Below are 27,549 nucleotides of genomic sequence, written 5' to 3'. Positions count from 1 at the left end.
ACAGCATATTTCAAAAGAACAGCGCAGAGACAGGACTGTAGTGTACAGTTAGAAGATACCCCCCCCCCCAGGAGTTTAGTTAAATATTCAACTGTATATTATTACAAATGTCTTTAAAATGTCTTGTGTTTATTAATCTGGAATAAAAATTATACATCTATAGATTTTTATTTCGATAATGATTGCTTAGGTGAACACTCATACCTTACTTTTAGGCCCGCTTCCACGTTAGAAGCTTTGGTTAATAGACTTCTTACCAGCATGGTAGAACAGCAAGCTCCAGGTCAGGGAGCAGGGGTAGTGGTGCTTGCTGAGATGCAGAAAGAAAGAGGAAAAATGATACTTGACCTCATCCTAATTTAAGCCTTGTTAAAACTAAGGCATGAGTTCCAGGTTTTTATGCAAAGGAACTTTGCCTCAGTAAAATGAAGAAACGAGGTTTGTTGTTAATACATGCACGATAATTTAGTGAAGCCTGAACTTCACAGGTTTTGGCATTCTAACAGCCTGATCCTGCATTGGTATCTGGGTAGTTGAGTTCAGTGGGGTTCTCCAAGAGGTACAAAGAATTACTGAAATTATTTACTGAACTTGTAAGCCCTCTTGTTTATTGGGGAGAAGGGCTGGAGGGAGGGAGGGAATTGTGATAGAATTACGGAAAAAGGCATTAAAAAACTTATTCTAAATAAATTTCAGTTATTAATAACTCTGCCTTGATAGATTATTACATTTAAGGTTCTGTAATTAGTTTGCAGATGCTGAAGGTTATTTTGCTCCTTGTACAACAGATAACACTGTAAACAGTTCTCTGGTAAGTGCCTTAATTTGTGAAGGTCAATACTTTACAGTAACGTGACACCATTATCCTGACTTACTGTTTTTAAAATATGGTGGTCTTAAATGCAATAGTTTTTCCAAAAGGGATTAGTAACTTGTATGTTGCTAATAAGTGCTGCAAATAATGACATTGCTTATTATGAAAAATACAGGTTCTCAGCTCAATAAAAAACTTGAAAGTTTCTGTAGTAGTTTGTGAAATAAATATTTATGTCGTACAAAGGAAACCTTTACATATTCAGCTCAGTAATTGCCAAAGCAAAATGTGGAGAGCTAGTGGTAAAGCCAAACAGTTTTCAAGACTCAAATCCACAATGGAATCATTCAGTTAGTTGAGTATCTTGTGTACTGTGATCCTGCATTGCATTTTGACAGAGAAATGGACTGCCTTCTTCCTTCCAGTGGGTGGAGTAACTACTGTTTACTGAATCAAATATCAGTACTGGTATTCTGCTGATAAGCTGCATTTCAGATGGCTTTTTTTTAGTGATTTTCATAATCCATAAATGACAGTTTGTTTTGCCCCTGTTGATCACAGATTGCTGCTTAATCTGCATACTTAAATCAGAGGTCACACAGAAATGTATCCAAAACACAAAACTTTGAAGGTTTGCACCATCTCTGTAATAGAGTAGGGGGAGGCAGCTGATTGTTGATGAAGTACCATATGGGTATTTTATACTGAATAGGGAGTTGAAGAGAGATTTTTCAGAAGTAGTCTTCATTTCATTCTTTGGGGTTTTTCCAACTTTATTTATCTACATTTAAGAATAAATCTTAGTCTGCTCAATTCATTAAGGTCATCTGACTCTAGAATCAGGATTCATTGTTAAACTTGGACAATTTTGCACTGATTTAAACATCCACAAAAATTCTGGTCCTAAACAAGGAGCCTAATGAAAATGCAGCTACCAGATCTTTTTCATTACTTCACTCTTACAGTTTATTAATTTAATTTAAACAAGCAGCTGAAAACTTGTCTTGTTAGAAGTATTTTAAGCAATTAAAACTTCTGCTAAGTGCTTTATGTATGTATTGGAGTTCCTTTCCCAAAGTTTTTTGACTTTTAGTTCTAGTTCACAAGCTTTTAGGGTCATGAGAGGAAAATGAGTATGTATTCATTTTTGTATATATATTCTGTATTTTATGTTTCTAGTTTTTCATTTGGACAGAAGCTATAGATCTAATGAAATGTCTGTGATTTTGATAAGTTTTTTTTAATTCTGGATCAGTAGGTTTGAATTTTCTGGGGATGAGTTTTGTGTTCATGAGGATATACACAAAAGCGCACAGTTATTTTTGAGTACTGCATTTTACCAATATGTTTAACATAAAATATAGATTATGTATGAGCATTTTTGACAAGCCTATCCACTGTGTGCAAAACCACTTTGATTCTTTTAATATTCACCAAGCTTTTCTTTAATTAGTTTTGTAATTTGCTAAATTAATTCTACTGCTTATAATTTAAATATCCTGTTTAACTGTATTTTTACTTATACTGATTCATTTCAGAGTGAACCTTTATATGTTCCTGTAAAGTTTCACGATTTGCCAACTGAAAAAAATGGCAGTAATAATAGTGATGCAGAGAAAAGTGAGTAAAGACTTTTGGAATGCTGAAATACTAGTTCTTTCGTGAAGGAATTACTTTCCTCTTTGTTGGTATAACTGCTGTCATGTTGCAGGACTTGCCTTTTATCCCCGCCCCCTCCTTTTTTTTTTCTTTTTTCCTTCTTTAAATCTCTTATTGCATGAATTGCAGTTTCATGTATTTACTTTCAAGTGGAGAAAACATAGGCCTATCGTTCAGTTTACCTTTCTTGGTCACTACAGATCCAGCCTATGTTTATCTCAAGGGACCAACTGGGTTCAGTACTTGTGATTCTTTCCTTCTGGGCTTGTATGACCAGCAGCAGTGAGTCAGCCTCTGGAAAAACAAGCTATTGTCCTTTTTAGAGCAGGAGCAAAGCAGTCAAAGTAAGAATTTTAACAGTCTATGTGCATTCTGATTTTATTTAAGCCTCACTATCTTGTGATAGTAGCTGAAACAGGCCTAGCTGTCCCAGACAATTATAGAAAAGTTGACTGTCAAAGAATCCAATTATCTGATCCTCAGCAAAAGAATCCCTGCTTATAAAAGGGAAAGTCTCTGCTAATTTCTAGCTGACACATGTTAAGAACCACTTTGGTAGGCTCTGCTGTACTGTGATAACATGCACCAATCCCTTCAGGGTTGTTTGAGCTGTAGCTTTTCCCTTCACTTTTTTTAGGAACTTAGGTATTGTTTCATATTGACTTAGACTCATAAATAAAATAATAATTAAAAAAAAAATCTGATCCTGGTTTGTGAGATTAGTTAGAGGGTGGATTTCAAATGAGCAAGTGACCTTATGATCTCTGCTAAGCTTTGAGGTCTGTTGGACACTCATCCTCCGAATGAAACGCTGTCCTTGCAGTTAGGTATAGTTGTGTGCAGTTTTTGGCGGTTTGACTATTAAACAATTAAATAAAATCTTACATGTAATATTTATCAATACAGACTAATTCCTGCCTAAAAATTTGTTGTTGCCTTGTGTGGATTTTTTTGTCATGGAAGGGGGATGATGCTTTTCAGTGAGGTTTTTGTGGGTAGACAACTGTACTGCTTGAAAACAGTAATTGTGCTTTGTCTTGTTAGTGGCCTATGAAATAACAAAATACTAGTTTAATAAATAAAAATAATGGCATGTCTTCTATTTGTATAAAAACCTGTTATTTGTGAAGTATTATAATCAATGCTGTATTAGAACAGCATAATCATCATAGTTTTATTTGCATATTGTGTTGGTTTGAAAAGTTTCATGATAAAATGCAGCTTTTTTTTTCTTTCTTTCTTTCTTTTCTTCTCTCTTCTTCTTAAGCTCCCAAAAAGCCTCGTGTAAGGTTCAGTAATATTATGGAGATTCGACAACTCCCATCGAGCCATGCATTGGAAGCAAAGTTGTCTCGCATGTCATATCCAACGGTTAAGGAGCAGGAATCAATATTAAAAACTGTAGGAAAACTCACTGCAACTCAAGTAGCAAAAATTAGCTTTTTCTTTTGCTTTGTGGTATGTTCTCCATTCTTTCAGAAAACTTAAGTATAGATGCAATTAAAACTTGTATAATAGTAGTGAAACAGTATCGAGATGACTTGTATTCTTTATGCCTCATTTTATAAATATACTATAAGAAGTAAAACTTTCCTCATGCTGGATGTGAAGATGCAACTTTTTAAAGGGAGGGTAATAAAAAGAGATCCTGGGTGTGTAGTTAACTGTGAGGTCAGTTGTAAGATATGCCATGCTTCTGTGCCATGTTGTCCAGTGTTGGGTATGTTTGGTACAGCAAAATCTGGGATCGGATGTATACAGGCTGTTAATAGCTGCAGTGAGACGGCATGAAATGGGTAAATATCACTATGACTTCTTTCTGGGCTACCACAGAGTGCCATCTTATGCCTCACCGTGGCATTGTGCCCTCCAGTAGTATGGAGAGGAGATAGTTGATTGTCCTTCAGCTCCATTGAGGGCTGCAAGATTTACTTATTAATTTGTTGATTGCTGGTGTTTCTGCATCATGCCTCTGTTCTACGGGGAGAGAGATGTAACGGTAGCATGATTTTTGAGAGACAGTAAAAATGTAGAGAGCAGGTCAGTGATATCTTTTCCAGAAGTAGCTTCACTGATACTGCCGAATATGTTATATGTAATGTGGACACAGCACAGCTTTTCCTCGGGAAGTAGTGCTCTTTAAACATTTAAAATAATAATAATAATAATAATAATAAGTATTAGTATTGTTGATGCATGGGCCAGAAAACAGTGATGTAATTTTCTGTGGGTATACATAAAGAACGTGCACACAGCAGCAAGAGAATGATAAGGCACTCATTAGTGATTTTTGGACAGATGAAATAGCTTTTTTAAAAATTATTTAAAATTCTGTGTGTCTGAGTATTTATATATACCCATGCGGATTTTTAGGCTAGACTCCTGATGTTCAAAACAAGTCCTGTTTATGCTTTTCATGGATGCTGCTACTGCTGGCATATATATGTATTTCTTCTTGGACTGTATAAATACTTCCACCTAAGAGTTTAGAGAGTGGTAACTTCCCTGAGGATATATCTGAGATCTTATTAATGAGATCTCAATCAAGAAATGATAAAACACTTGCCATTTGATTCCTTTATGGAGGAATTAACAGACATGAATCCTTCCAGAATATTTTTGAGGTATCGAATGTAAGTGATGCTTGTTTTTTAGGGTGGAGATGTGTGCCAGTTTTAAGTACTCTAAAAAAAACTCATTAGGCTGACTAATGTCCCACGTATCTCTATCTCTGAAATTTCTTTGCAGCCCTTGTGCAGTTAGGGTCTTGAAGCACTTGCAAAACAAGTTAAAAGTACCTTTAGTTACTATAGAATAGCTATTATAATGTCGTTTTAATTATTTAATTAATTGTAAGTTCTGAAGTGTTATTTCATTATTAAACACGTAGTTGAATGTGGTTGGTTTGGGCCAATTCTAATTTTGCCTGTCTTTTAATGTATCTGCCACTTTAATAGAAGTTAGGAATATATTTGAGTTAAAAGTCTTCTGATTTTGGTTTTGGATAAATAGTTGTGGGTTTTCTTTTCCTTTAAGTAGGATTTTATTGCACTGAGAAACTTAAACTCTGTCATTGCTATCCATGTGATCACAAAATTATTTTTCTTTTCCCCCAGTGGTTCTTGGCAAATTTCTCTTACCAAGAAGCTCTGTCAGATACCCAAGTTGCTATAGTTAATATTTTGTCATCAACCTCTGGTAAGTTTTATTTACAGCACCAGGTGTGCATTATAAGGCTGTCTATAACATAAAAAACTTTTTTTGTTACAATGGACTGGTGTAATGATTTACCTGTGGTTTGGGGGGAATAGTAGGGCTTAAAGCCACTGAATATATGCATTTAAAAATTTCATTATGTATTTGCAGGGGTTTAGGCTATCTTCATGCTTCCCCTGCTTTTTGCTTTTCAAGTTTGTGTGTGTGTACTTCTGCGGTTATGTCTGTGTATTAAAGAGATATATTGGGAGCGTAGTGCTTTTGAAGGAAAGGTGGTATAACTTTTTATCAAAATAGATACAATTCAGAGTAAAGTCTTCTTGCTAAGTACCATTTTTTTAAAAAATGCTTTTAGGGGTAAAGAACTTAAACCACCTAAATATTATGCATAGCACTTGCTTTACAGGTTTTATGCAAGGCTGTAATATGAGCTTTAAAGTATATAAATTATGTGACAGTCCATGTTTTGAGGAATAACTTTTGTTGTTCTATAAAATCAGTTTTAAAAGCACAATTACATGATTTTTCACTGACTTTTCAGGCTTATTGCAGTTTATTTTGTTAGTATGGCTAGCCTTTCTCGAAGTTGAACATGTATTTGCTGATCTGAGGATTTACCTCTCAAGGTGATAGTTTCATAATAGTTCTGATTAATATTAGGGATGCTAAGATCAAGTAGTTAAAACAAGTATGTGAAATATAAAGAAGGAAATGTCTGTGCAGTTTTCTGAACAAACTAGTGGCAAAACTTGATTGTATAAACTCTTCTTAATTTCTCTTGCAGGGCTTTTTACTTTAATCTTAGCTGCAGTCTTTCCCAGTAACAGTGGAGATAGGTTTACCCTGTCAAAATTATTAGCTGTTATTTTAAGGTAAGGTAATGGGATGGAACATTTGTTCAAAAACTCCCTGATACAGTGAGAGGACAACTATACCTACTATACCTATGGTATCTGTGACAATATATGATAGGCTTCACTTTTTCAAAAATCCTTGTTTCACAGATAAATTGAGCAAGTGAATTAAGTCTTTTAAAATACTTCATATCATGAACAATTGCCTAATCTCATGCTCCTGTAGGAAATTAGATTAATCAGGTTTCTGTTGGAAATATGTGAACTTATTTTCTTGTTATTTACTTACGGTTTATTTATTTTTGTGTAGATGGGAAAAAGGAAGACTTGACATGCAGTGTTGTTGGCCTGTTTCATTAAATGCCTTGTGCATTGTTCAGGGAAGTTAAAAGTGGGGTTTGTTTGTTTGTTTTTAGCTTAGGATCAGGCCTTAGCAATAGAGAACTCCTTTTGGCTTTTCCAAAAGTGGGTTTTGATTAACTAAAGATACCTAAAGATAGAACTGTATTTTTGTATTTTTCTCCCCCTTTTTTTCTGCCTTTGTAAAAACATTCTTGGGTTCAAGTAGTGTTTTGCATTTCTTCTTTTTTTGCTAGCATTGGTGGTGTGGTACTTGTTAACCTTTCTGGATCTGAGAAATCTGCTGGAAAAGATACAATAGGTATTTACTTGTTTTTTTTTAATTCTAGAATATGCAATGATGAGTATTATCTTTTGGTCTTTTGACAATACTCAGTAGGTCATCTAGCAAGCTATATATTTCTTACTCATGTAACATTTCACAATCTGGCTTTTTAGTTTCAACTTCTGAAACTGGACATTTATGATGCTTTTTTTCCCCCAGGTATATAGCTTAATTGGTAAACTATTTACATTCTGGAGCTTTTTGCATTTTCATACAGTAATGGATTCTGTAATAAACAATTTACCTCTGACAGTTTTATAATAGGTGTATGTTTATGAGAGTTGATCCTAGTGTGCATGACACGTTTGGCATGTCTTAAGTGAGTGGTTTTTTTTCATCTTTACAGGTTCCCTTTGGTCTCTTGTAGGAGCAATGCTGTATGCTGTGTACATAGTGATGATAAAAAGGAAAGTAGATAGAGAAGATAAACTTGACATACCAATGTTCTTTGGTAAGACTAAAAATAACTCTATTGAAAGTTTTAATTCAGTGTGTGATTAAATTGTTTTCTTTCAGGCACTGAATTGTGTATGAGTGGTAAAGGGGCTCAGAAAAGCCAAGGAAGTAGAGAAAGCCTATTGTTCCCGTGGTTATGAGTACTTTAGAGACTGGTTGTGTGAATTGTTTCCTGTTTACAGTCTTAATAGTGAAAGATAACACTACCTGTTCGAATGCAGACAGCCCCTTTGACTCAATGGATTTATTTTTTTTTTTCCAAACCTGTAAATATCTGATGTAATTGTTTGTGAATTTCAGGTAGTTTCTTATATTCCTTTCCTCTGAAAGATTTAAAATATGGCTTTGTTGCTGCTTTTATCTATGTATATTGTCAAAATAGCAGAGTTTAGCTGAGATTCTAGTTATGTTGAAGGATATTTATTGTGATTTACTTAATACTGTTTTTATACTCAGGTTTTGTAGGGCTGTTTAATCTGTTGCTGCTGTGGCCAGGGTTTTTCCTGCTTCACTATACTGGGTTTGAAGCATTTGAGTTTCCCAATAAACTGATATGGATGTGCATTGTCATTAATGGCCTTATCGGAACAGTTCTGTCAGAGTTCCTCTGGCTGTGGTATGTACTACATGCTTTGTATATATTTCACATAAATTGTCTTACCCGTGTTCTCAAATGTTGAGATGTCAAATTGTCCAGGTAGGGGGTTTTGCCTTTCCCCCCCACCCTCTCCCTCCCCCGTCTACATACGCAGTTTGAGTTAGAGGAAGTTATCCATCACGTCATAATGTCCTGTTTAAAAGCAACAGGTAACTTTAAAAAGCAGGTGATGTGATCTTATAATATTCATTAAGATACCGTGTGCTTAGCTCATTCTAGAATTAACATTTTGAGATGAAAGACTTTGTGATACAGAATTGCAGTAGTAATTAACAGTTCTTCAACTTCCACGGCCTTGTGCATGTTGGATATATATGAGTCAGAATCCAGTATTCTATAGTTGACATTCGTTTAAATCTTCAGAGACTTAACGAGCTAAATCTCATCAGAACGCATTAATCATGAAGATACAGCAATTCATAAATTAGCCTAGCTTTTGTTTAGTAATTTAATTTTATTATAGTCTGGCAACAGAGGATTGAACATGCAACTTCTACGTGAATGGCTCAAAAGCTGTAGCAGACTTAAACCTTTGTGTAGCTGTTAGAAGGCCAGTGTTATTAGAGAACTGTTTGGTAAGTCAGGGTTCCCAGCTTGAGAGAATTCAGGGAGTCTGAGTTTCTTCTGGGCCAGCATTAGGTTAAAATAGGGGTGTAACAGAAAATTCTACAAGTTGAGAAGTCCTATTTTATTCTGGAAACACTGAGGAAGAGTTTCCAAAAAGAGACGTGCTTCCAATGCCATACAGTTGGTCAGTGAATGATGTCAGTTTTGGTGCAATATTTTGAATAGGTGTGGCAGTTAGTGAGTTTTTGCCTGAGAACCCTTGGTGTTCAGCCTCTCAACTCTATGGTAGAGAGACTGGAAAACCTCATGGGATAGCTACTCTGAAATGGAGATGTCTGTAATCCTAGGACCTAAGTTCTGTGACAATAGTACAACAAAAGATCTAGGTGAAGTTCCATGAAAACATTTTTTGGTGTTTTTTGTTCGTTTGTTTAGTTTGGTTTGGTTTTGTTGTTGTTTGTTTTCAGACAAGTTTAAAGTTATTTCGGAAATTTAATCACGACATTTTTTGTTTATTGGCAAACTCTTAGACCAGTCCTAGTTACAAATGCATTGCAGCATATGTTCCTTTGTAATTTAATTTGTTTATTGGTGGAATAGTTTTGTGATGTTAATGCCATCTTGTAAGATGAGACTACAGTTCAGTATCAGCTGGTAAAAAGGTTAAGTGCAATTTCAGCATAGGCGAAATAATAAAAAAAAAACCAACCCAAAACAAAACCCAGAAAACCCCCAAACTTGTCTCTTGTCCCAAAATCAGGTACTAGCATAGGGTTAAGTACAGGGTGTGCACAGACTTTTTTATACACGTGCTATTTGTGTAATTACTCAGAATGATGATCCAGTCAATTAAAGAGCTATTTTTATTTCCAGTTCCTTTTCCCTAGATTTTTGGAGTAAGACTAATTTCAGAGTTTGTGCTGACATCATCCTTTTACCTGTCGAGCATGCCACTAGTGTGGTCCTCTACTCTTTCTTTGGAAGTAAATAATATCATTTAACCTACTTGTTTATTCCACCCAACCACATAATGCCAACTAAATAATGTAGTGGTAGATGTGACTCTTAATTTTTTTTTTTTTTTTTCCTAAACCTGCTGAAAAGTGTTCATTGGATTCTGTACCATTTACTCATTTATGGTGTGCTGGTGGACAGATTGGTTCTAATTCAGAAGTAGTCAGTGCAGAGATACAGAAGTATTCTCTTATGGTATAGAAGGGGATTTAGAATACTGGGGAGGAAGTTTGCCAAAATGCAGAGTATCTAAAATGCTTTGTTTCCTTTCTGTTCCTGTCTCATCTGCATACGTTTTTCTTTGTTTTAAAGACACGGAACAACAGAAAGTGATTACAAATATCCAAGCTGGTCATTTTTGCTTGGCTGAAAGTCAGTCTTATGGGAGGACCTAATGGCTTGGTTTGGGAGTACTCTTCTAGTTTAACTAGAGAAATAGATGCATGAAGTCACGTTCTAGAAAATGTTTTCCAAATGTGTGTTCAAATCTTTGTGTTTAAAAGGTGTTAACAAACTTCTATGAGGTGAATTAAAATAGCATTTTCTTCACTGAATCACATTTCATTAATATAGTTTCAGTGATGCTGCATCTGTTTAATTTTTACAGTAATCAGAATAAAGATTGAGTAAGTAAAAAACAAATTTCAGAATTCTTAACAAAAATTGCACCTGTAAGATTTTTCCTTCTTTAAAATTAGTTGTGTGTGGAACTGATTGCGGTTCCACAAAAAGGCATAGCTGGTACCGTTTTCAGTACTTGCCAAGGATAAGAATTGCCTTTTTCTTAATAAATAAATTCTGGGTGCCTTTGAAATAAGAGGCTGACTCAGTAGTGGGCATTACTGATTTGAATTGGGTAGATACCCCTTTTTATTTCTTTTCTTCATATGGTAGAATAGGCTATTTCATAGAGGAGTATTTGCTAACAAGCCTCACTATGCTTGGTAACTTTTGTCTTGGCTGATCATAAAATGAGAATTGCATATATTGGATGTTACGCACTTCACTTGGTATCAAAATGGCTCAGACTAGTCATGTTTTATTTATAGAGCCTTATATTTCTATTGAAATGCCAAAGATCTCAAGAGCTTATGTGTTCTCTTAGGTCTGTCCTATATATACTTTAAGGTTCTCTTATTATTACTATTTTTTAAAAAAACTTAATTCAGTGAATCAGTCATTTGCAAACTAAATATGGCTTGCAAAGGAATTTGGGGAAAAAGAGTTAGTTTTCTGTGGCTGTTAATGAGTACTACTCTGACATGCATGTAGTTTCGTTGTTCTGCCACTTATATAAATTGTAATGGCTTTCTCTGACTCAGTGATTTAGAGAAGTCTAACGACTGTGTTCCTGCTTAGGAAATATGATGAGACCACTTGTAGAACGCAGAGAAGTCTTACTGAGACTCCAAAGAATGATTTCAAGGGTGTGTTTTAGAGTGAGGTTTAAAAAGCAGAGTCTGTTAATTTAAGAATTGTCTGTTTGTAAAAAATACTTCTCTTTTTGGGTAGGATTTCTAGACATCGGTAACCTTTCTTTTTAATTAACCAGACTGGGGCAAAACACATTTAATTGCTATAACCTGGTATTAAACTATTTTAAAATGGAAACAAAATGCAGATTTTTCTAGGTGAAGTCACTACATGGGATGTAGTGAATTTTCTGTCATCTCAAAAGGTTTGTATGGGAATCAAACCCCACTCCAGCAGACATCAATAGTCTGTAAAACTGCATAAAATTCTGAAATAGATTTATGACTGATTGTGGGTATCTCAATTTTTTGTTATTAAAACAAACAATGACTAACAGTTAAGCTTGATCAAATGTCTTCTGCAGTTTGATGTATTACTTTAGTTGTCTTTTAACATCTAAATAAGCCCTCTTTATTATTATTATTAATTACTATTATTATTATTTGTTATTTTTAGGGGCTGCTTTCTTACCTCATCACTGATAGGCACACTTGCGCTAAGCCTTACAATACCTCTGTCTATAATAGCTGACATGTGCATGCAAAAGGTAATGTACTACTGAGTTTTGAGCATTATTAACAGAATTTCTTTGAATTAAATGGCAGTGTTATTTTTAACAATGTATACAATGAACAGTATTTTACTTCTGTCACTTGTCAATAATTGTTGAACTGTGTCATAATTAATCCTCTCTTGATATTGACAGTTACAGTAATTTTGCACTTGCAAGTGTGCACTTGCACACTTAAGTATATTTGATTAAGATGCAGCTTGTATGAAAAGTACCCAAAGTCATCAGCAATGCCTGGTCAAATGCTTTAGCTTGAACAGGCACTTTCCAGAATTAAAGAACAACTGCAAGTACAGCACACCTTAAATTAACATCTTTACAATTATAGAATTGTTACAGACTGCCTGTCTTGAAAATACTCAATTAGTGACAAAACCAAAAATCTGCAGGTTTACCGCAAAGGAATGTAGCAGCTACAAGGCTTAATTGTACATTATTAGATTCATGTGGACGTTAGACTTCCATTTAACTGTCTTCCTTTAAGTTAGTCTAGTTTCCCTGATAGCTGTGGAAAAACCTTGCATATAAAGAAAGAAAAGAATCTGATAATATGAGTTTAGAATAGAAACTATATGAAGCTAGTTTATATTACTCTTCAAGCTGTATAGATACTTTTCATGCTGGTGGGGTAGAATTCTCAGTTTTAAATATTTAATTATCTATGAACTTCAACTCTAACTTTGAATATTTGAATTTAATATTTAATCAGTGGCAAGGAATATCAAACTCTTAATTTCATGTGAATAATGGTTATTTAGCATATATTGCAAGCATGCAATTATTGTTTTTTGGGGTTTGGGTTGGTTTTTTTTTTTCTTTAAATCAAAGTCACATAACTGTTCCTATTTCCTGAAGGCAGGATCACTTGTTTCTGCTCTTTATTTTGGATTGAAATAATCCCTACTGCTAAAATTTTAATTTGAAGATTAAACCACCTGTTTAACTCTTTGAAATAGTTTTCAACCTGATTTTATAATGCATCTGTTGTTAAAGCAAGCTTAATTTTTCTTACAGTGATAATGCCCTTCTTTTTTGGCAGGGCATCCCCACATAGTCCACTATGGCTATGCCTTTTGACACCTCTCAGTGTAGACACAGGTGTATTTGTCACTTGGCTAAAGTATAAGCATTTCCCATCACATGCTTGTGTGCATTTTGACAATTGGTGACACTTGTATTTCATTGATGTTAAAAGTGCGTATAGTCATGTGGTATGGAGAGGCTGCAGGAGTTTTTTGTAGAAAGCAGGGAGTAAAATTATGTTTCATCTGGGCTGAAAACAGTGAAATAGTCAGCATTTGAGCACCTTGGCCTAAATATAGTTTGTTACTGAAATACAAGAAGTTCTTTACTGAGATGATAAATCTTTATGTGAATTAGGAAGCAGCTTAGTCATGTAATAGTTTAGCTGAAAATGATATCAATAAAAGTGGGCAAAACTTACCAAACTTAGAACTATCCAACACTACTTCTGAAATTTTGAATAGACTCAGTCTTGCTCTGCCAGCTGCTGCTGCTTACACTGCTTTGATGTTCTTTTGAGCCTTGTAGCAAATGCAGTTATGTTTAGTTTGTAAGCTCTGTGCAAATGAAATGTGAAAGTATGAGAAGAGAAAAATTCTGACTATGGCTGGAACATAGCTTAAATTGAGCAGTCTCTGAGTAGTTGATTCCCTGCAGCAAGTGGGGTTTGTGCATTATCTGTGGTGGTTCAATTTATGACTTGTTTTCAGTCATTACATTTGTGTTTTTCTTTTGAGGCTTGTACTTGTTTGTGTAAGACTGGCTTATGTACAAGAAATCAGTGAAGTCTTGCACTTAGAATGTTTCCCGACAAAAAGAAACTTTACTGCTCACTGTTTTCACAAGCAAAGTGTAAATTTTAATGAGAACCTTTTGACTTCTGAAATTAGCTGGCAGGCATGTCAAAATGGGGAAGAAACCCAACTTGTATTTCACTTTTACTTAATTAACATCAGTGTGGATTTTGGAAAATAAAGTGGAAAAATAAAAGGATAAAAATAAAAAAGGGAAGTCAAATTGGAAAATAAAAGGAGAGTCAGACGCTGAATAAATACTTGTGTAACGAACATGTGAGATACAGTTCATTTCATATTAGTATTAGCTGAATATTTCAACATGGAAATACAGCAAAACCTTGCAGTGATTCCAACAATAATAAAGCATTTGTTGGTAAGATAACTGTGTTTCTGTTGCTCTTAAAGTATCTGAAATATACACTTGGGACATAAATTGTAACAAGAAAGTAAATAACTAATGATAGCTATTAAGTAAACAAGGAAAACAAATCTGTAGATTTCTCCCCCAAAAATTCACTTTAGTGAGGGGGAATTAGGTTTATATGTGAGCTAATGCAGGTAGCAAAAAATAAAAATTTTGTATGTATATATGGGTGCATCTATACATGTTTTATGTGTGTGTGTGCAAATACATTTTTAGATATGTGTGTATATATATAGTTACATCTATCAATGTATGAAAAGCTTAGGTTGTCTTCTGAAGTGATTCATCTAAACTTTCTTCTGGAATGCCTTGAAAAATGGAATATGCTTTTCTCATTCTCAGTAAACAACTTCATCTCTAGGCTATTTAATCTGAGTAAACACAGAGTCCAGATCTTTAATTTATTCTTCATGTACTCATGCAATATCGAGGCATTTGAAAAAGCAGAAACATCTTTAAGGTTCTGTTGGATGACTTGCAGTTGGTGTTGTTAACACAAGAGCAAGCTACATGTCTCTTATTTTTTAAAAATAAATTGCTAGTATTAGAAGCACGGATGAGTGACCCTAATTAAAGGCAACCTCCTGTAGACTTTGAGGTTGGTTGTACAAAGTAACCTGCTTGGTTGAGGTGGGGTGAGCAGTGGACATGGCCTGCCTGGATTTCTCCAAGGCTTTCGATAACCCTTTCCCACAACCTTGTCCTAGAGAAACTGATGTGTTAGAGTCTAGATAAGTGGTCTGGGGGGGGGGGGCGGGCTGACAGGCTGCACCCAGAAGGTGGTGGTAAATAGCTCCTTTTCAACCTGGCAACCTGTCACAAGTGGGGTCCCCCAGGGATTGATATTGGGCCCAACCCTGTTCAATATCTTCATAAGTGATCTGGATGATGGGATCAAGTGTACCATGATGAAGTTTGCTGATGATACAAAATTGCATGGGGAAGCAGACACTTCAGAAGGGAGAGCCACCCTGCAGGAACACCTGGATAAGCTGAAAGAGTGGACTAACCAGAACTTTATGAAGTTCAACGAGGACAAGTATAAGGTCTTGCACCTTGGAAAACATAATCCAGGAGTGCAGCACGTGCTGGGATCTACCCAGCTGGGGAGCAGCTCTTTGGAAAGGGACATGGGGATCCTAGTGGACAAGCTCAATGTGAGTGAACAGTGTACTGCTGTGGCAAAGAAAGCCAACAGGATGCTGGTTTGCATCAACAAGGGCATCACCAGCAGAGATAAAGAAGTCATTATCTTACTCTACTCAGCACTTGTCAGGCCACACCTGGGATATCGTGTTCAGTTTTGGTCCCTGCTATGCAAAAAAGACGTGGACAGGCTGAAGAGGGTCCAGAGAAGGGCCACAAAGACGATCAGTGGACTGGGTAGACTGCCATATGAGGAAAGTCTGAGCATACTGGGTTTGTTCAGCCTTGAGAAAAGAAGGCCCTATCACCACGTTCCAGTATTTAAAGAGTGGCTGCAAAGATGGATACTCCCTTTTTACAAGGTGTCACGTGGAAAAGATGAGGGTTAATGGGTACAAGTTACTCCTGGGGAGATTCTGATGGGACACAAGAGGAAAATTTTTCACAGTGAGAACAATCGGCCATTGGAACAATCTCCCCAGGGAAGTGGTGGATTCCCCAACATTGGACACTTTGAAGATTCAGCTGGATGGGGTGCTGGGCCATCTTGTCTACACTGTGCTTTTGCTGAGAAAGGTTGGACCAGCTGATCCTTGAGGTCCCTTCCAACCTGGCATTCTACGATTCTATGATTTGTGCAAGTATGTCTCTGTAATACAAACATCAAAATATCCTAAGCCAAGCCCTATGCTCATGGAAGCCTCAGGTGTCCAAGTTAGGCTGATAGAAATTTAAGCTTCCAACTTCAAGCTTTCCAGTTGGTGCTTCTGGCCAGCCTTGTCTTTACACCACATTTCAGTTTTCTTAAAAGGAACCTACATAACAATGCCACTGGCATGGCTAATAATGTAAATATTAAAATATGACTATATGCAGTCTTCATATGACTGTCAAATGGTATGTTAACTATACAATATGTGTAATTACTGGCTTCCTGGGTCTTTATTATTCTGTAATAATCTGACATAAATCTGATTCTTAAGAAATTACAACCAAATTTTTAACACTAGTGAAATGCTCCTTTTGGTAACTTAAGTGTTTATGAATTTCCGTTAGCAATCAGTAAGGATTACATGAGGCTCTAACATTTGCATTTTACTAGATTTTTGAGAGTGAACCTCAGTGCTAGGTACCAGAACTACCTTTTTTCTCCCAAGTCTTGAACTTTGGGAGTTTTCTCCACAAGGGGGAGCCGCGCTCACGGTCCATGGCTCTGTTAGCCTTGCAGGCAGTTCGGAGTCCAGTTCTTGTTCTTGCACCCTTGGTTTCTCTAACCTTCTGTAATTTTAAGTTTTAAACAGCCTCAGCTGATTGCTTCTGAGGGTAGTAGTAGATAGATACAAGTAGTAGTACAGATACAAGTAGAATTTAGTTTAAATTGAGCAAATAATGCACCCTATCTTTTTTTTAAATGGAAAAGAGAATTATTGCAAATTCCCTGTAGCATAGTCTTTCTGTTTGCATTGATTTCAGCAGTTACCATTCAGTAACAGTATATTTATAGTGAATAACCAGGTGCACAAATCTGTCAGGTGAGATCTTTTACTAGGAATTTTTGAAGTGTCTAGGGCACTTTCTCACTGGTAGCAGTCAGACATCTAAAACCTGAAAATGAGACAATTTGGAAATAGCAGTCTTCATCCACACCACCACGCAATCAGTATGTGCCATTGTAAAGAACGGATCAGTGAAGAAAGGTTATTCATTTATTAGAAGTAGCAGTGGCTATAGAAATTGTACCAAATAACTTACAAAAATATTTGTAATATTTCACCCAATTTAAAAGAACTGAAACTTCATCTCAAACTTAAAATAATTATTACAAATATACAGTATGCCAATTTTTTTTTTTTTCTCTTGAGTGAATGATGTTTGTGTTTTAATTCCAGGTGCAGTTTTCCTGGTTATTTTTTGCAGGGGCAGTCCCTGTATTTTTTTCTTTTTTCATTGCAACTCTCTTATGTCACTATAACAACTGGGATCCAGTGATGGTGGGAATCAGAAGAATTTTTGCCTTTATTTGTAGAAAACATCGAATTCAGAGGTAGGGCAGTCACAAAGTTTTATCCTGTCTCTTCTTTAGCCTTTCCAATATCCTATACTCTATTATAAGCCACAATACTCATACTGTGTTTATTCTAATCGAATTTTATATTCAGGTGTACTAATTTCTTAATAGTAGTAGTTGCCAATCCATTTATTAACCTATGTAATGCTCAGAAAATGGAAATATGTGAAGTCTGTTTACCTTTTAAAAAAAGTTTCTTAGTGGCTGTCACAGTTTTCTTTTTCTTCCCTTAATGCCTCTATGATAGTTGCTGTACCCAGAACATGCAGTGAAGATTGTGCAAACTGGAGTATACTTTATGAAGTTAAGGGGTCTTTGTATGTTTTTAATGGCTGCAGTTCAAACAACTAGCATACTTAGTGCTTATGTTGGCTTCATAACAATCAATTTAGTATTACTGTATAACTTTAAATAAATAAATTTGTTTCTTTTAAGAATGCCAGAAGAAAGTGAGCAGTGTGAAAGTCTCATTCCTATGCATAGTGTTTCACAAGATGGAGACAGTTGCTGTTCGTAGACAAAAGGTATGCTTAATAAACTTCAAACAATACAGAGAAAAGTGAGGATTGGTTTTCCTGATGGCATTTATGGTTGTATAAGCACACATTTTTACAGAGCATACAATTAATCTTGTTCTGTATTGATGGGTAGAGTTTTGAAGGGTATCTTCAAAATTATTATTATTCATTACCAAGCATTATTCTCACCTTGATACAGTTCTTGGTTAGTGGTTTTGAAAAGTAGAGTAGTTTTTTACTTAGGACTATTACAACGTTCATAAAAAATTGGACATAAGTCAATAAACCAGAAGAGGCATACAACTTCTTGGTACGTATGATATGTGTGGAAGAGATCTGAAGTAATTATTTCACTCTTTTCAATGCTGCTGAAGTCTTAGTTTGGGCTACTGCAGTTCATGAAAAACATCGACCGTTTAAGGAAGTAGAGGACATGACCAGACTTTATCATTATGGGTCTAGAAAATGGGAAGGAGTCCTTGTGTTTGTGGTTGACAAGAATTACATTAAGTTGCATTAAATATTAGGGAAAGTATTTCTCATGGTAAGGATAGGGAAACTAGAGTAGAATAGCTAGGCTGTTTGCAAAATATCCCTCTCTAAGAGGAGGTTACACAAACATCTAACAGGAAGATTACATGGTTTGTTGATACTATCTTGGAGCATAAAGATAGACATAGTTTAGGACTTTCTTAGCCCTATGCTTCAGGGCTTAGTTTTCAAATAATGCATGCAGAATTACATGATGAGAAGTATATTTTTATTTCCTAATGTTGCCTAAATCTAATAATGAAATTAAAAATATTCTAAACAAAACAGTAATTGTGATGTCTTAAGCTTAAGAGACACAAGTTATTTCCTTTATTAATAAGATGGAAACAATACATATGGCGATTCCTTTTTTGTAATCTTTAATTATGTAGCCCTGATAATTTTTTTTTTTTTCTTCTTAGTTTAAAAATGGAATAATGCCCAGCGAAGAGACAATCTTCTGGAAAAGTCCCTAAGGAATCATGTTTCAGTGCCTATTCTGAATTTGTAGTAGAAATAAGAAGTTTCAGTTCTTTTGAAACTCTAAACTTTTCCTCTTTCTTGCTTTCATCTGGTTTTATAAATGAACAAATTTACTACATGCCTATCACCATAGGGAGTCTTAGCCCATCTGAGCAACCAACCTGCCTTATAACACTGAGCTTGTGAAGTTACTTGACAAAATCAACAAAACAAATGCTGTTAAGTGATTTCTTTCTTTTTTGAACTCACAATTTTGTTAAATGCTGGAAAATATTATTTTTAAAAAATACTTCCAAATGAGTTATGTAAATAAGTTGCAGGTCATCAAGTCTTACAGGCTTTCAGATGAAAAGCTAAATAGATATGTTACCTGTAATAGGTACAAGTTAACTTTTTTATGTTGTATAAACTATTTGCATATTAATAGAAGAAAATTGAAAAATAATTTATTAAGTACATTCTTGTAATTATTGAGGCAGGATCTTTGTATGGTCCTAGAACACTACATATATATTGTCTTATGCCATTTTGAGAAGCCTTGTAATGGGTGCTGATGTTTAAAAATCTTTTGTTACCTAACAATCTGGAATGTTTAAAATTTTAGTGGATGGCAAAATATTTCTAATTACAGTACATTCGAGTGTACATTCTCAAAATCAATATTTGTTTTAAACAGACTGATTCTGTAACCCATTCTTATTCCCAGTTATCTCACATGGAAAACTAAATTTGAAAGTTTTCACATGTATAGCTGCCAAGTTATAAAAGAGATCAAATTAATTGTGAAAGTTTTCAGTCAATGGGTTGGCACTACAGTAATCTGCTAAACAGTCTGAAAGATAAAGGTGTTTGCATTGATTTTTTTTTTTCCAGTGGCATTAATAAATTTATCCTAAAATTGATCATTTTCTGTATAACTTGTATCTTCCTTTCAGTGCAGTGCTTCTGTCCTATGTGATTCTGAAAAGTTATGAATAATTATATTCAGGAATATTTGAAATCAGTCAGTGCCATTTTCCAACTTCTAGCCTATAAGACACTTATATTAAAGTTAATTTTGGCTTTTGATGGATTTTTTTTTTAAATAATAAATGTAGGATGGATTTTCGGCCAACAGTATTCTTTTCCACGTAACAAGTTTATTAATAATAATCCTTCCACAAAAATACAGAAGGATGACATAACACAAATGCCTTTTCATGTTTTGACACTCAGTAATGATCCTTCCAAAAGAAATTTTGGTAGTTTGGTGATACAGCTATTAGATGAGAGGGAATGCAGGAAAGCAACGTGCTTAGCTATACATTTAGAAGGATTGATGAGCCAGCAGCTAGAATTTCATGTAAAAATCTGTAAGTAGAGAAGGAAAAAAAAATGAACCTGGGGGCTATTCTGGTCAAATATTGCACCTTTCTCAAATTTTTCCTTCCAGTTTTTAATACTGGATTACACTACAAGTTTCAGTGATCTGAGGCATCTCTTTAAGATGAGATAGTAAGTCCTTCTTTGGACACCTGAAATAGGAATTTAAAAAAAACAAAAACACCACAAACCCAAAACAAACAAAAAGTTTATTAAATTTATGTAGGCATTTTAAGAAACTTCACATTTCAATTCCAAAACCCCACAAGTAGAGGGGTTGAAAATCCAGTATGTAGAACTAATTTTACGTTTGACTTCGGTAGAATTTTCAGGGATTTTTTGGGAAGTGGAGTTTCCTTAGTTGGTTTTTAAGGATTTTTGTTTTTTCTTTCTTCTAAATTATGACAAATTAGAGGATGTTAGCTTCAACTTTTTTTCCAAGAAGTAATGTTAAAGCCTACTGGCAATAAAAAGCTAATGTCTGTTTTCAATTAATGATATGTTTCAGTGAGATCATACCGAATATATAATACCGGCATTAACTAGAAATTTGAATCAGTTGAGACTTGTGGCACGAGCAGACTAAGCCTGGGAATACTGAGTATGCTTTCGGATGGGCAGTTACAGTATTTTTAGTGAAATATTCTAATACTGTCTTTTGAAATTGGTCATACTGATAGAATTGCAGCTGTAATGTATAATGGGCAATTGCTATTCATATTTGCCCTTATGTTCATGGCTTGAAGCAAAAGATCATCATAGTCCCCAGGTACTAGGAGAATATTCTTCTGTCTCTGACCCCAGGAATGTTGAACAATGTTTTTGTTTGGTAAACTCAAAGTTAGGGCCTTACCACTGTTTTTGTTTTTAAAAAAATGTGTTAATTTTTTTTTTTTAAATATGAAATATTTTAGTCTCATGACACTAGGTAGCTTGAGCAGTCTTTTTGCATTAAATTACAGTTTGTTAAAGAATAAGCAAACTGTCCTTTCTGAAAGGATTTTTAAACATTGCTGCCTCTGTAGTTACAAGAAATGTGTTACAGTTTTAATTACAGAAGCTATGACATGTAACATTGTTCCTGCATTTAATAGAATGTGATGAGCTTTTTCTATGAAGTCGTGTGATTTTTTTAGTACAATAATGTTTTATAAATATATTATCTAATTTGAAATGTAAATTGCGTAGCTCTCTAATGGGTGCTTGGTAAATGCACAAGAGATTTAGCTTTGATTCTCAGGTACCTCTGACGTAATGGAGACATGCTGGGTTTTTCTTCCTCATGACACAACTGGAATGTGAAGGAGCTCTCTCATAAATGCTTTACCTCTGTGTGCTAGCATAAATTGTCATTGCTCTTACTGTTTCAATTTAGGAATGCCTTTATTTCAACTTATTTCTTGTAGGAAGCACATAAACTTTGAAAAAAATAACGGAATTTTTATCTCAAGCATTTCTTTGAATGCCATTAGATGCTTAAGGAACAGTGATTTCCCATGCCTACAAAATGGAAAATTAATACTACATGTGTTGCTCTCTCAAACAGTTGAACTAATTACTGTAATCCTATAAGACAACCAACAATTTCTTCTGTATGTGATTGAGGTTTTGGAGCTGTTTGGGTTTTATATATGGAGGAAATGATGATAATTTGCCAAATGCCGTGTAGCATGCCTTCGCCTTCAGGGTTTTGGTGAGTCTTGCGTAGTTTGATGTACTGTGTACTGTACTCCAGAGCAAAGGGAAAAATGGATTTCAGTTTTTCTGGCTACTTTTCTGTTAGGTTTCAGTTGTGGTGAAAATGTGTTCACTACAAGGGGCTGCTGTAGATGTGACACTGATTCAGCAAAGGACTGAAATACATGCAACATCAGTACTCAGCAATTACTTAGAAAGCATGGGGTACATGAATGCCACTGAAGACACTGAGGGCCCGATGTTTCTGTTGCCCAGTGTGCACTGCATCTTGCTTGTTGGCTTTTTGCCTGTGGAAATGCATGTAAAGGGGTGGGGGCTGTAGTATGTGACTGATTTGGCTTGTCATGGAGTTGGGCTAAAGTGGACCACACACTGAAACTCAGAAGCTAAGGCACTGCTTGGTTATCTCACTGTGGTGTTGCAAATGCTGAAGTATTTTGCAGAAATACGGTGTTAAGTAATGGTATTGTAGGAGTGACAAACCATGGTGCTGCATGTGATACTTGACCTGGTATGCTGGTATACGCATTGCATACCTCCTTGTAATGTACTAGCAAAAATAGGAGAGTCTGCAAATTACTTTTCTTGGTGTGTGGTGTTGTAATTGTCATTCTCTTTCACAATCCCCATTGTGCCTAGGTACTGCTATTCACAACTATGATTGCTTTAAATAAGGTGGCAAAACAATTTCTTTGTAATTCTTGGTTCCATCTCTCTCTGTGTTGAATGTTATCATTCCTATTGCCTACTAAAAGATCCTCCTGTCTTAGGGAAATGAAGTTACTGAGCTAAACCAAGCTATCAGAGGAGGGGGAAAACAAGTTAAATTTTAGACATAGGTTGAGTTTATGGACACGCTTTCATATTTCTTATGAAAATAGGCTTCAGTGAGGCAGAATGTTTGTATGTTTGTAAATGAAGAAGTGGCATACTCAAAAATCAAGAAACAGAAACTAATGTTAATATCACAACATTGAGTTATATGGCTAACTATAGGATGGTACTTTTAATCAGTTTTCTTTATTTGGGTTAAGTTTCGAGTTAGTTACCATTTCTGTTATGTCTTATGTAGTGTCTGCAATTTAATAGTTATAACTGCAGTAGCATTTAAGTGTTGGCTCATAAACAGTTGTTATGCATGATTTTTTTTTTTTCCTATCTAATCCAAGATTGCATTAATGCTTTATTTTGTTGTACATGATTATTGCAAGGCATGATTTCTCAGGGAAATACGGATGATACCATGTGTTGTGAGAGCTGATAACTAACTCCTGCATTTAAAATTGTTACAAATATTTTAAGGTTTCACTTCAAACATTTCACATCACGTAACTTTCATGTTGAACTTCCTTAGACTTGTCAGGTAAATCATGATGAGAATGTTAACAGCATTTAAAGGTGTCAATAAAATACACTCTGCCCAACACTTTTTTACTTTTTGGACAAACATCCATTCTAAACTGATGCTGCAAGTTATGTATGTTTTTATCTACTTAATTGTACTGTGCGCTATATAAATTAATAGTTGCACTGCTGATTTCAAAGCTGCACTTACAGCATGACAGTGACATTAAATTTCAGGGTTAGGCAATGCTATAGTAATACATAATCTGATTCTGGAGTAGAGTACCGGTATAAATCTTCTAACATATATATATATATATTCATTTATATAATTAAATTTTTACAAAGTCTGTTCACTTTGGGGATTTTTGTTTGTTCTTCCAGTAAAGTTACTTTGGCTAGACTGGGATTTGATCCAAAGCCCATGGGAGTCATAGACAGCATTAATAAAGTAAAACTTTATTGAAAATAAACTCCACAGTCAGGTTGACCTTTATGCCTTTGCAGTATTTCTGTCTGCAGCATACATTTGGAGTGGTTTGCTTTAAGACTTCAGTAATATAAATTTGAGGGATTTTAGTGCTGGTAAAAATGGTAAACATACTATTGTAACTAGTCACAAAAATATTTCCCTATAGGCAGCATGCAGCTTAATTATTTAGAAGGCGAATTTGTCTTGCTACATGAATTTTCTTTAAAATCAGCAGTATAAGAAATGTTAACCACTTCACTTAGTTGTATACTTGTAGGAGAATTTTTTGTCAATAGTGAGAATATGTGATCATAGTCATCATAGCCTTGAGGATCAACTTCCTCTTGATGATTTCTGATTTGACATTTCCATTTACATTCACTTTGCAAAGAATGCAACAGGGCATTTCCTCTCTAGGTAAGCTATTATAATAATATTTTGACTGTCCCAGTTCTCTGTATTGTTAGAAATCTAACATTAATATATAAATGTGACTCTGCTTAGTTATCTGTGTTCTCACTCTCCTCCAAGGTAAAGTTCTGCATCATTACATCTGGTATTAGTAGTTAACCAGACTTTTTCTGGAATGCCTACTGTGATGTGGAACACATCCAGAATTTAATCTAGTTTTCAGTTCCTACTTTTTAAAAGTATAAAAGACTTTTTCTCTGAGGATTTTTGTAGAAAGCTGCTGTTTAGTTCTACAAGTGCAGAGTTCTTTAAGTGCATCTCGGTTCATAAAGTTGCATCCAATTTTATTTTTATTTTTTAATGAACTTTTGACTGTTTTGTCAGGGAAGGTGCACAAATTTTGTGTATGTTCCACAGAAGAAATATGACTGGATACTGGAACAGCCTCAGAAATAATAATTCAGGGGTGTTTCTATAGTTCTTTACATATGTTCCTGAAGTTTTTCAACAGTTTTTTAAAAAAACCAACCAAACAAAACCAAACAAAACCCCACATCTGTCAAGCTGAGGGGAATTAGCCATTTAGCATAGAACTAATTTTATAATATGCAAATTACTGTGTTTTCATTAGAGATATCCTTCAATATATTACTGATGTTGCCAGCCCAGTTGTCTGTGTTAGAAGTGATGCTTCTCTTCTACCTAAATCTGACCTTTTGCATGCCAATTAAACTAGTTTCTCTACCAGAATGAGTAATTTCTAAAATATTTTTAGAATCGCCACCTTCTTCCTCTAGCTAGGGGAGCAGCAGGAGCTTTCCAGGGAAATAGTATCCCTTTCCTATTGGAGAAGAAAAAAAAAATTAAAAAATAAAACTTAATTGAAAATAAACAGTCTTACCGGGCAGCATATAGGATCAGCTGTAAAATCATCAGGGTAATTTCTTACATAGCCCAATTATACATAGGAATTGCTTAGGCAATAAAGTATTGGATTGATCTCTCTCTGGTTGATCTTGATTCAATATAGAATGTAGGTATTTTAAATAATCATTTCATATTGAAGCTGAATGCTTAAATTAAGCCCTGTGATTGTAAGAAAAAAAAAAAACTGGGAAAAAATTATATTTGGAGACTACATACTAAGGAGTTTTCTTCTCTGTGTTTTGGGGTTTTTAGGGGCTTTTTTTGTGAAGTGTTAAAAAGTCCCACATACAATCCAGTTACAAATAAATGCACTATTAATTGAAAATCATGAGAGGATATTTACACAAAGCTATATTGAAAGCTTAGCCATTTGTTCAAGTTGGCGTTATCTGAATGGAATTAGAGAAGTATAATGTATGTGATACAGCTTCAGCATTGTACAGCCGAAGGGGTCCTTGTAATGATTTAAAATTTGTGTAAGTTCTCTTTGGAGTGGGTATTAGTAAAACAAAATGGTTTATGAAATTTTTTCTTAGTTGTTTATACAGATTGATTTGTGAAGCTTCTAAAGCTTGTGTGCATTAAAAGATGCACAAAACCAATAGTTAGTAGTTTTGATGGTCTTTTTGGCATTACATTTTGTACTAAATTTCAGTGAATTCTGAATAACACTTTTAAAGCAGAAGCTACTTTAACTGAAGAACTTTCAAGTGAAGAAAACTGTTTGCATGAAGTCTGTATGGTTTGCTGATAATTCAGATGTTCTGAGTGCACAGCTAGTTCCAGGTGTATCCTCTATGAAACATCTTTATGTATAATCTTAACCATTTTCCTTAGTGAGACCAGAACGTGAATTGCTGATGTGTATTGCATTTGCACTTAAATACCTGATTTCAGAGTGTGTTAAACCTTGCTCTATTTTTGATAAAAAAGAAATGTAGCATTTTTATCTAATTTCCATTTAATGATAAGTATATTCATGCAGAGAAAAACATATAATTATGGCTTGATGCAGTGATTTTAAGCCAAGAAAACAGCAGGATGGCAGTAGTAAATCTGAAATGAAGATGCATGTCTCTTCAGAAACTCTGGCTTCTAGTTTCTTCCTTCCCTCCTTATACCAAATTGGTGTCTCCATTATTCCAGAATTATACAGGTGAAGCAAGGACCAGAACTTTTACCCTTTGTTTTTTAAAAGTGAACATTGGCTTTTGCCTGGGGTGTCTTTCTCCTGTCACTTCATTTTCTGAGGGGGATCAGTTAAATGAGAAATATAGAGTAAGTATTTTTAATTAAAATCAGATTTAAACTATTAATTGTTTTGAAATTCTCTATATTAATAGAGATTTAATGAATGGAAATTAAAGGCCTGTATTGCAAATATTGAACAATGTTTATATATTTTTAACGAAGTATATATATATGAAAATTTGAAACATGCGTAAAGGTGAAAATTGGAGGAGTGTTCTTGTGTTAATAGGTTTATAAACTGAAATTCTTAAGATCCAATACCAAAACCCTATAAAAGGGCTAATGAAAAGAAAATGTAATGTATTCTGATGAACAGCCTGTGTAATACAATCAATGGGTGTGATGTTTTTGTTCTGTATTATATTTATTATATGTAAGTAAACAATAAAGATTATAAATCTTATTTTCTTAACAGGAATTAGTATTTGGTTGGGGTTAATGCTTAATGTATTTTATACTATCAAGAAAAAACGAATGGTCACTAAGGGTGGGCTGCCATGGGAGAATAGCATAGTGGTAAAAAGGTCTTGAATTGACCCACTTAATTCCCCTCTTCTACCCTTAAAAGTGAGTCTCAGAATGTCTCGTTTTACTGGAAGTCAGCTAGGATGCCAAAAGGTTATAATTTGTTCTCAGATTGGTCTGGTAATTTAAGTAGTAAAATACCAATTTTTAATCCATTTTCATGGCTGCAGGTGATTTTTACTTGCTAATACATGAATTATAAAATATACGAGAAGATTGTTTCATCAGCAGGGGGAGCTACTGTAGTAGCCATCTATCTATTGCATTCCTGAACTCCAGTGTAAGAAATTATATTAGCAGTAAAAAGACAATTAACTTATCTGTTTATCATCCCTGATTCTTGGAGTTAACCAGAACTAGATGTTGACCATCCTTCATGCAGCTGAACTTTCAGTGTCTTTAATAATTAAAAATCTCTTGGGGCTGATAGACATTTACCTCAATGCTTAACAGAAAAATTAGAAAAAGTGTTTTCCTCATAGGCTTTTCTGAGTTTTCTGGATTACCTACAGCTGAATTCTGTTTACTGATATAATCAATGTTGCTGCACAGCTGTAGCAAGAAGCAGGTTTTTACACAAAAACAAGGGGATACTTGCTGTG

The 27,549-nt window shown here is 34.8% G+C and overlaps 1 protein-coding gene across 3 annotated transcripts in view; it reads left to right on the top strand.

Moving 5' to 3' along the window:
- The window catches only part of SLC35F5 (solute carrier family 35 member F5), a 40,728-nt gene extending 13,903 nt beyond the window's left edge, over positions 1–26,825 (top strand). For all 3 annotated transcript variants that reach the window (XM_069780859.1, XM_069780861.1, XM_069780860.1), the window contains exons 6-17: positions 749–811; positions 2,353–2,434; positions 3,741–3,931; positions 5,590–5,671; positions 6,474–6,561; positions 7,140–7,204; positions 7,575–7,679; positions 8,141–8,300; positions 11,853–11,943; positions 17,247–17,401; positions 17,861–17,949; positions 18,897–26,825. In XM_069780859.1, coding sequence (XP_069636960.1) covers positions 749–811; positions 2,353–2,434; positions 3,741–3,931; positions 5,590–5,671; positions 6,474–6,561; positions 7,140–7,204; positions 7,575–7,679; positions 8,141–8,300; positions 11,853–11,943; positions 17,247–17,401; positions 17,861–17,942 — 1,164 coding nt within the window. In that variant the 3' untranslated portion in view covers positions 17,943–17,949; positions 18,897–26,825. The remainder of the gene's footprint in view (positions 1–748; positions 812–2,352; positions 2,435–3,740; positions 3,932–5,589; positions 5,672–6,473; positions 6,562–7,139; positions 7,205–7,574; positions 7,680–8,140; positions 8,301–11,852; positions 11,944–17,246; positions 17,402–17,860; positions 17,950–18,896) is intronic.
- Positions 26,826–27,549: the final 724 nt, after the last annotated feature.

This window comes from Haliaeetus albicilla, chromosome 4, assembly GCF_947461875.1.
Source record: "Haliaeetus albicilla chromosome 4, bHalAlb1.1, whole genome shotgun sequence".
NCBI lineage: Eukaryota > Metazoa > Chordata > Aves > Accipitriformes > Accipitridae > Haliaeetus > Haliaeetus albicilla.
This window is presented reverse-complemented; position numbering and strand designations above follow the sequence as displayed.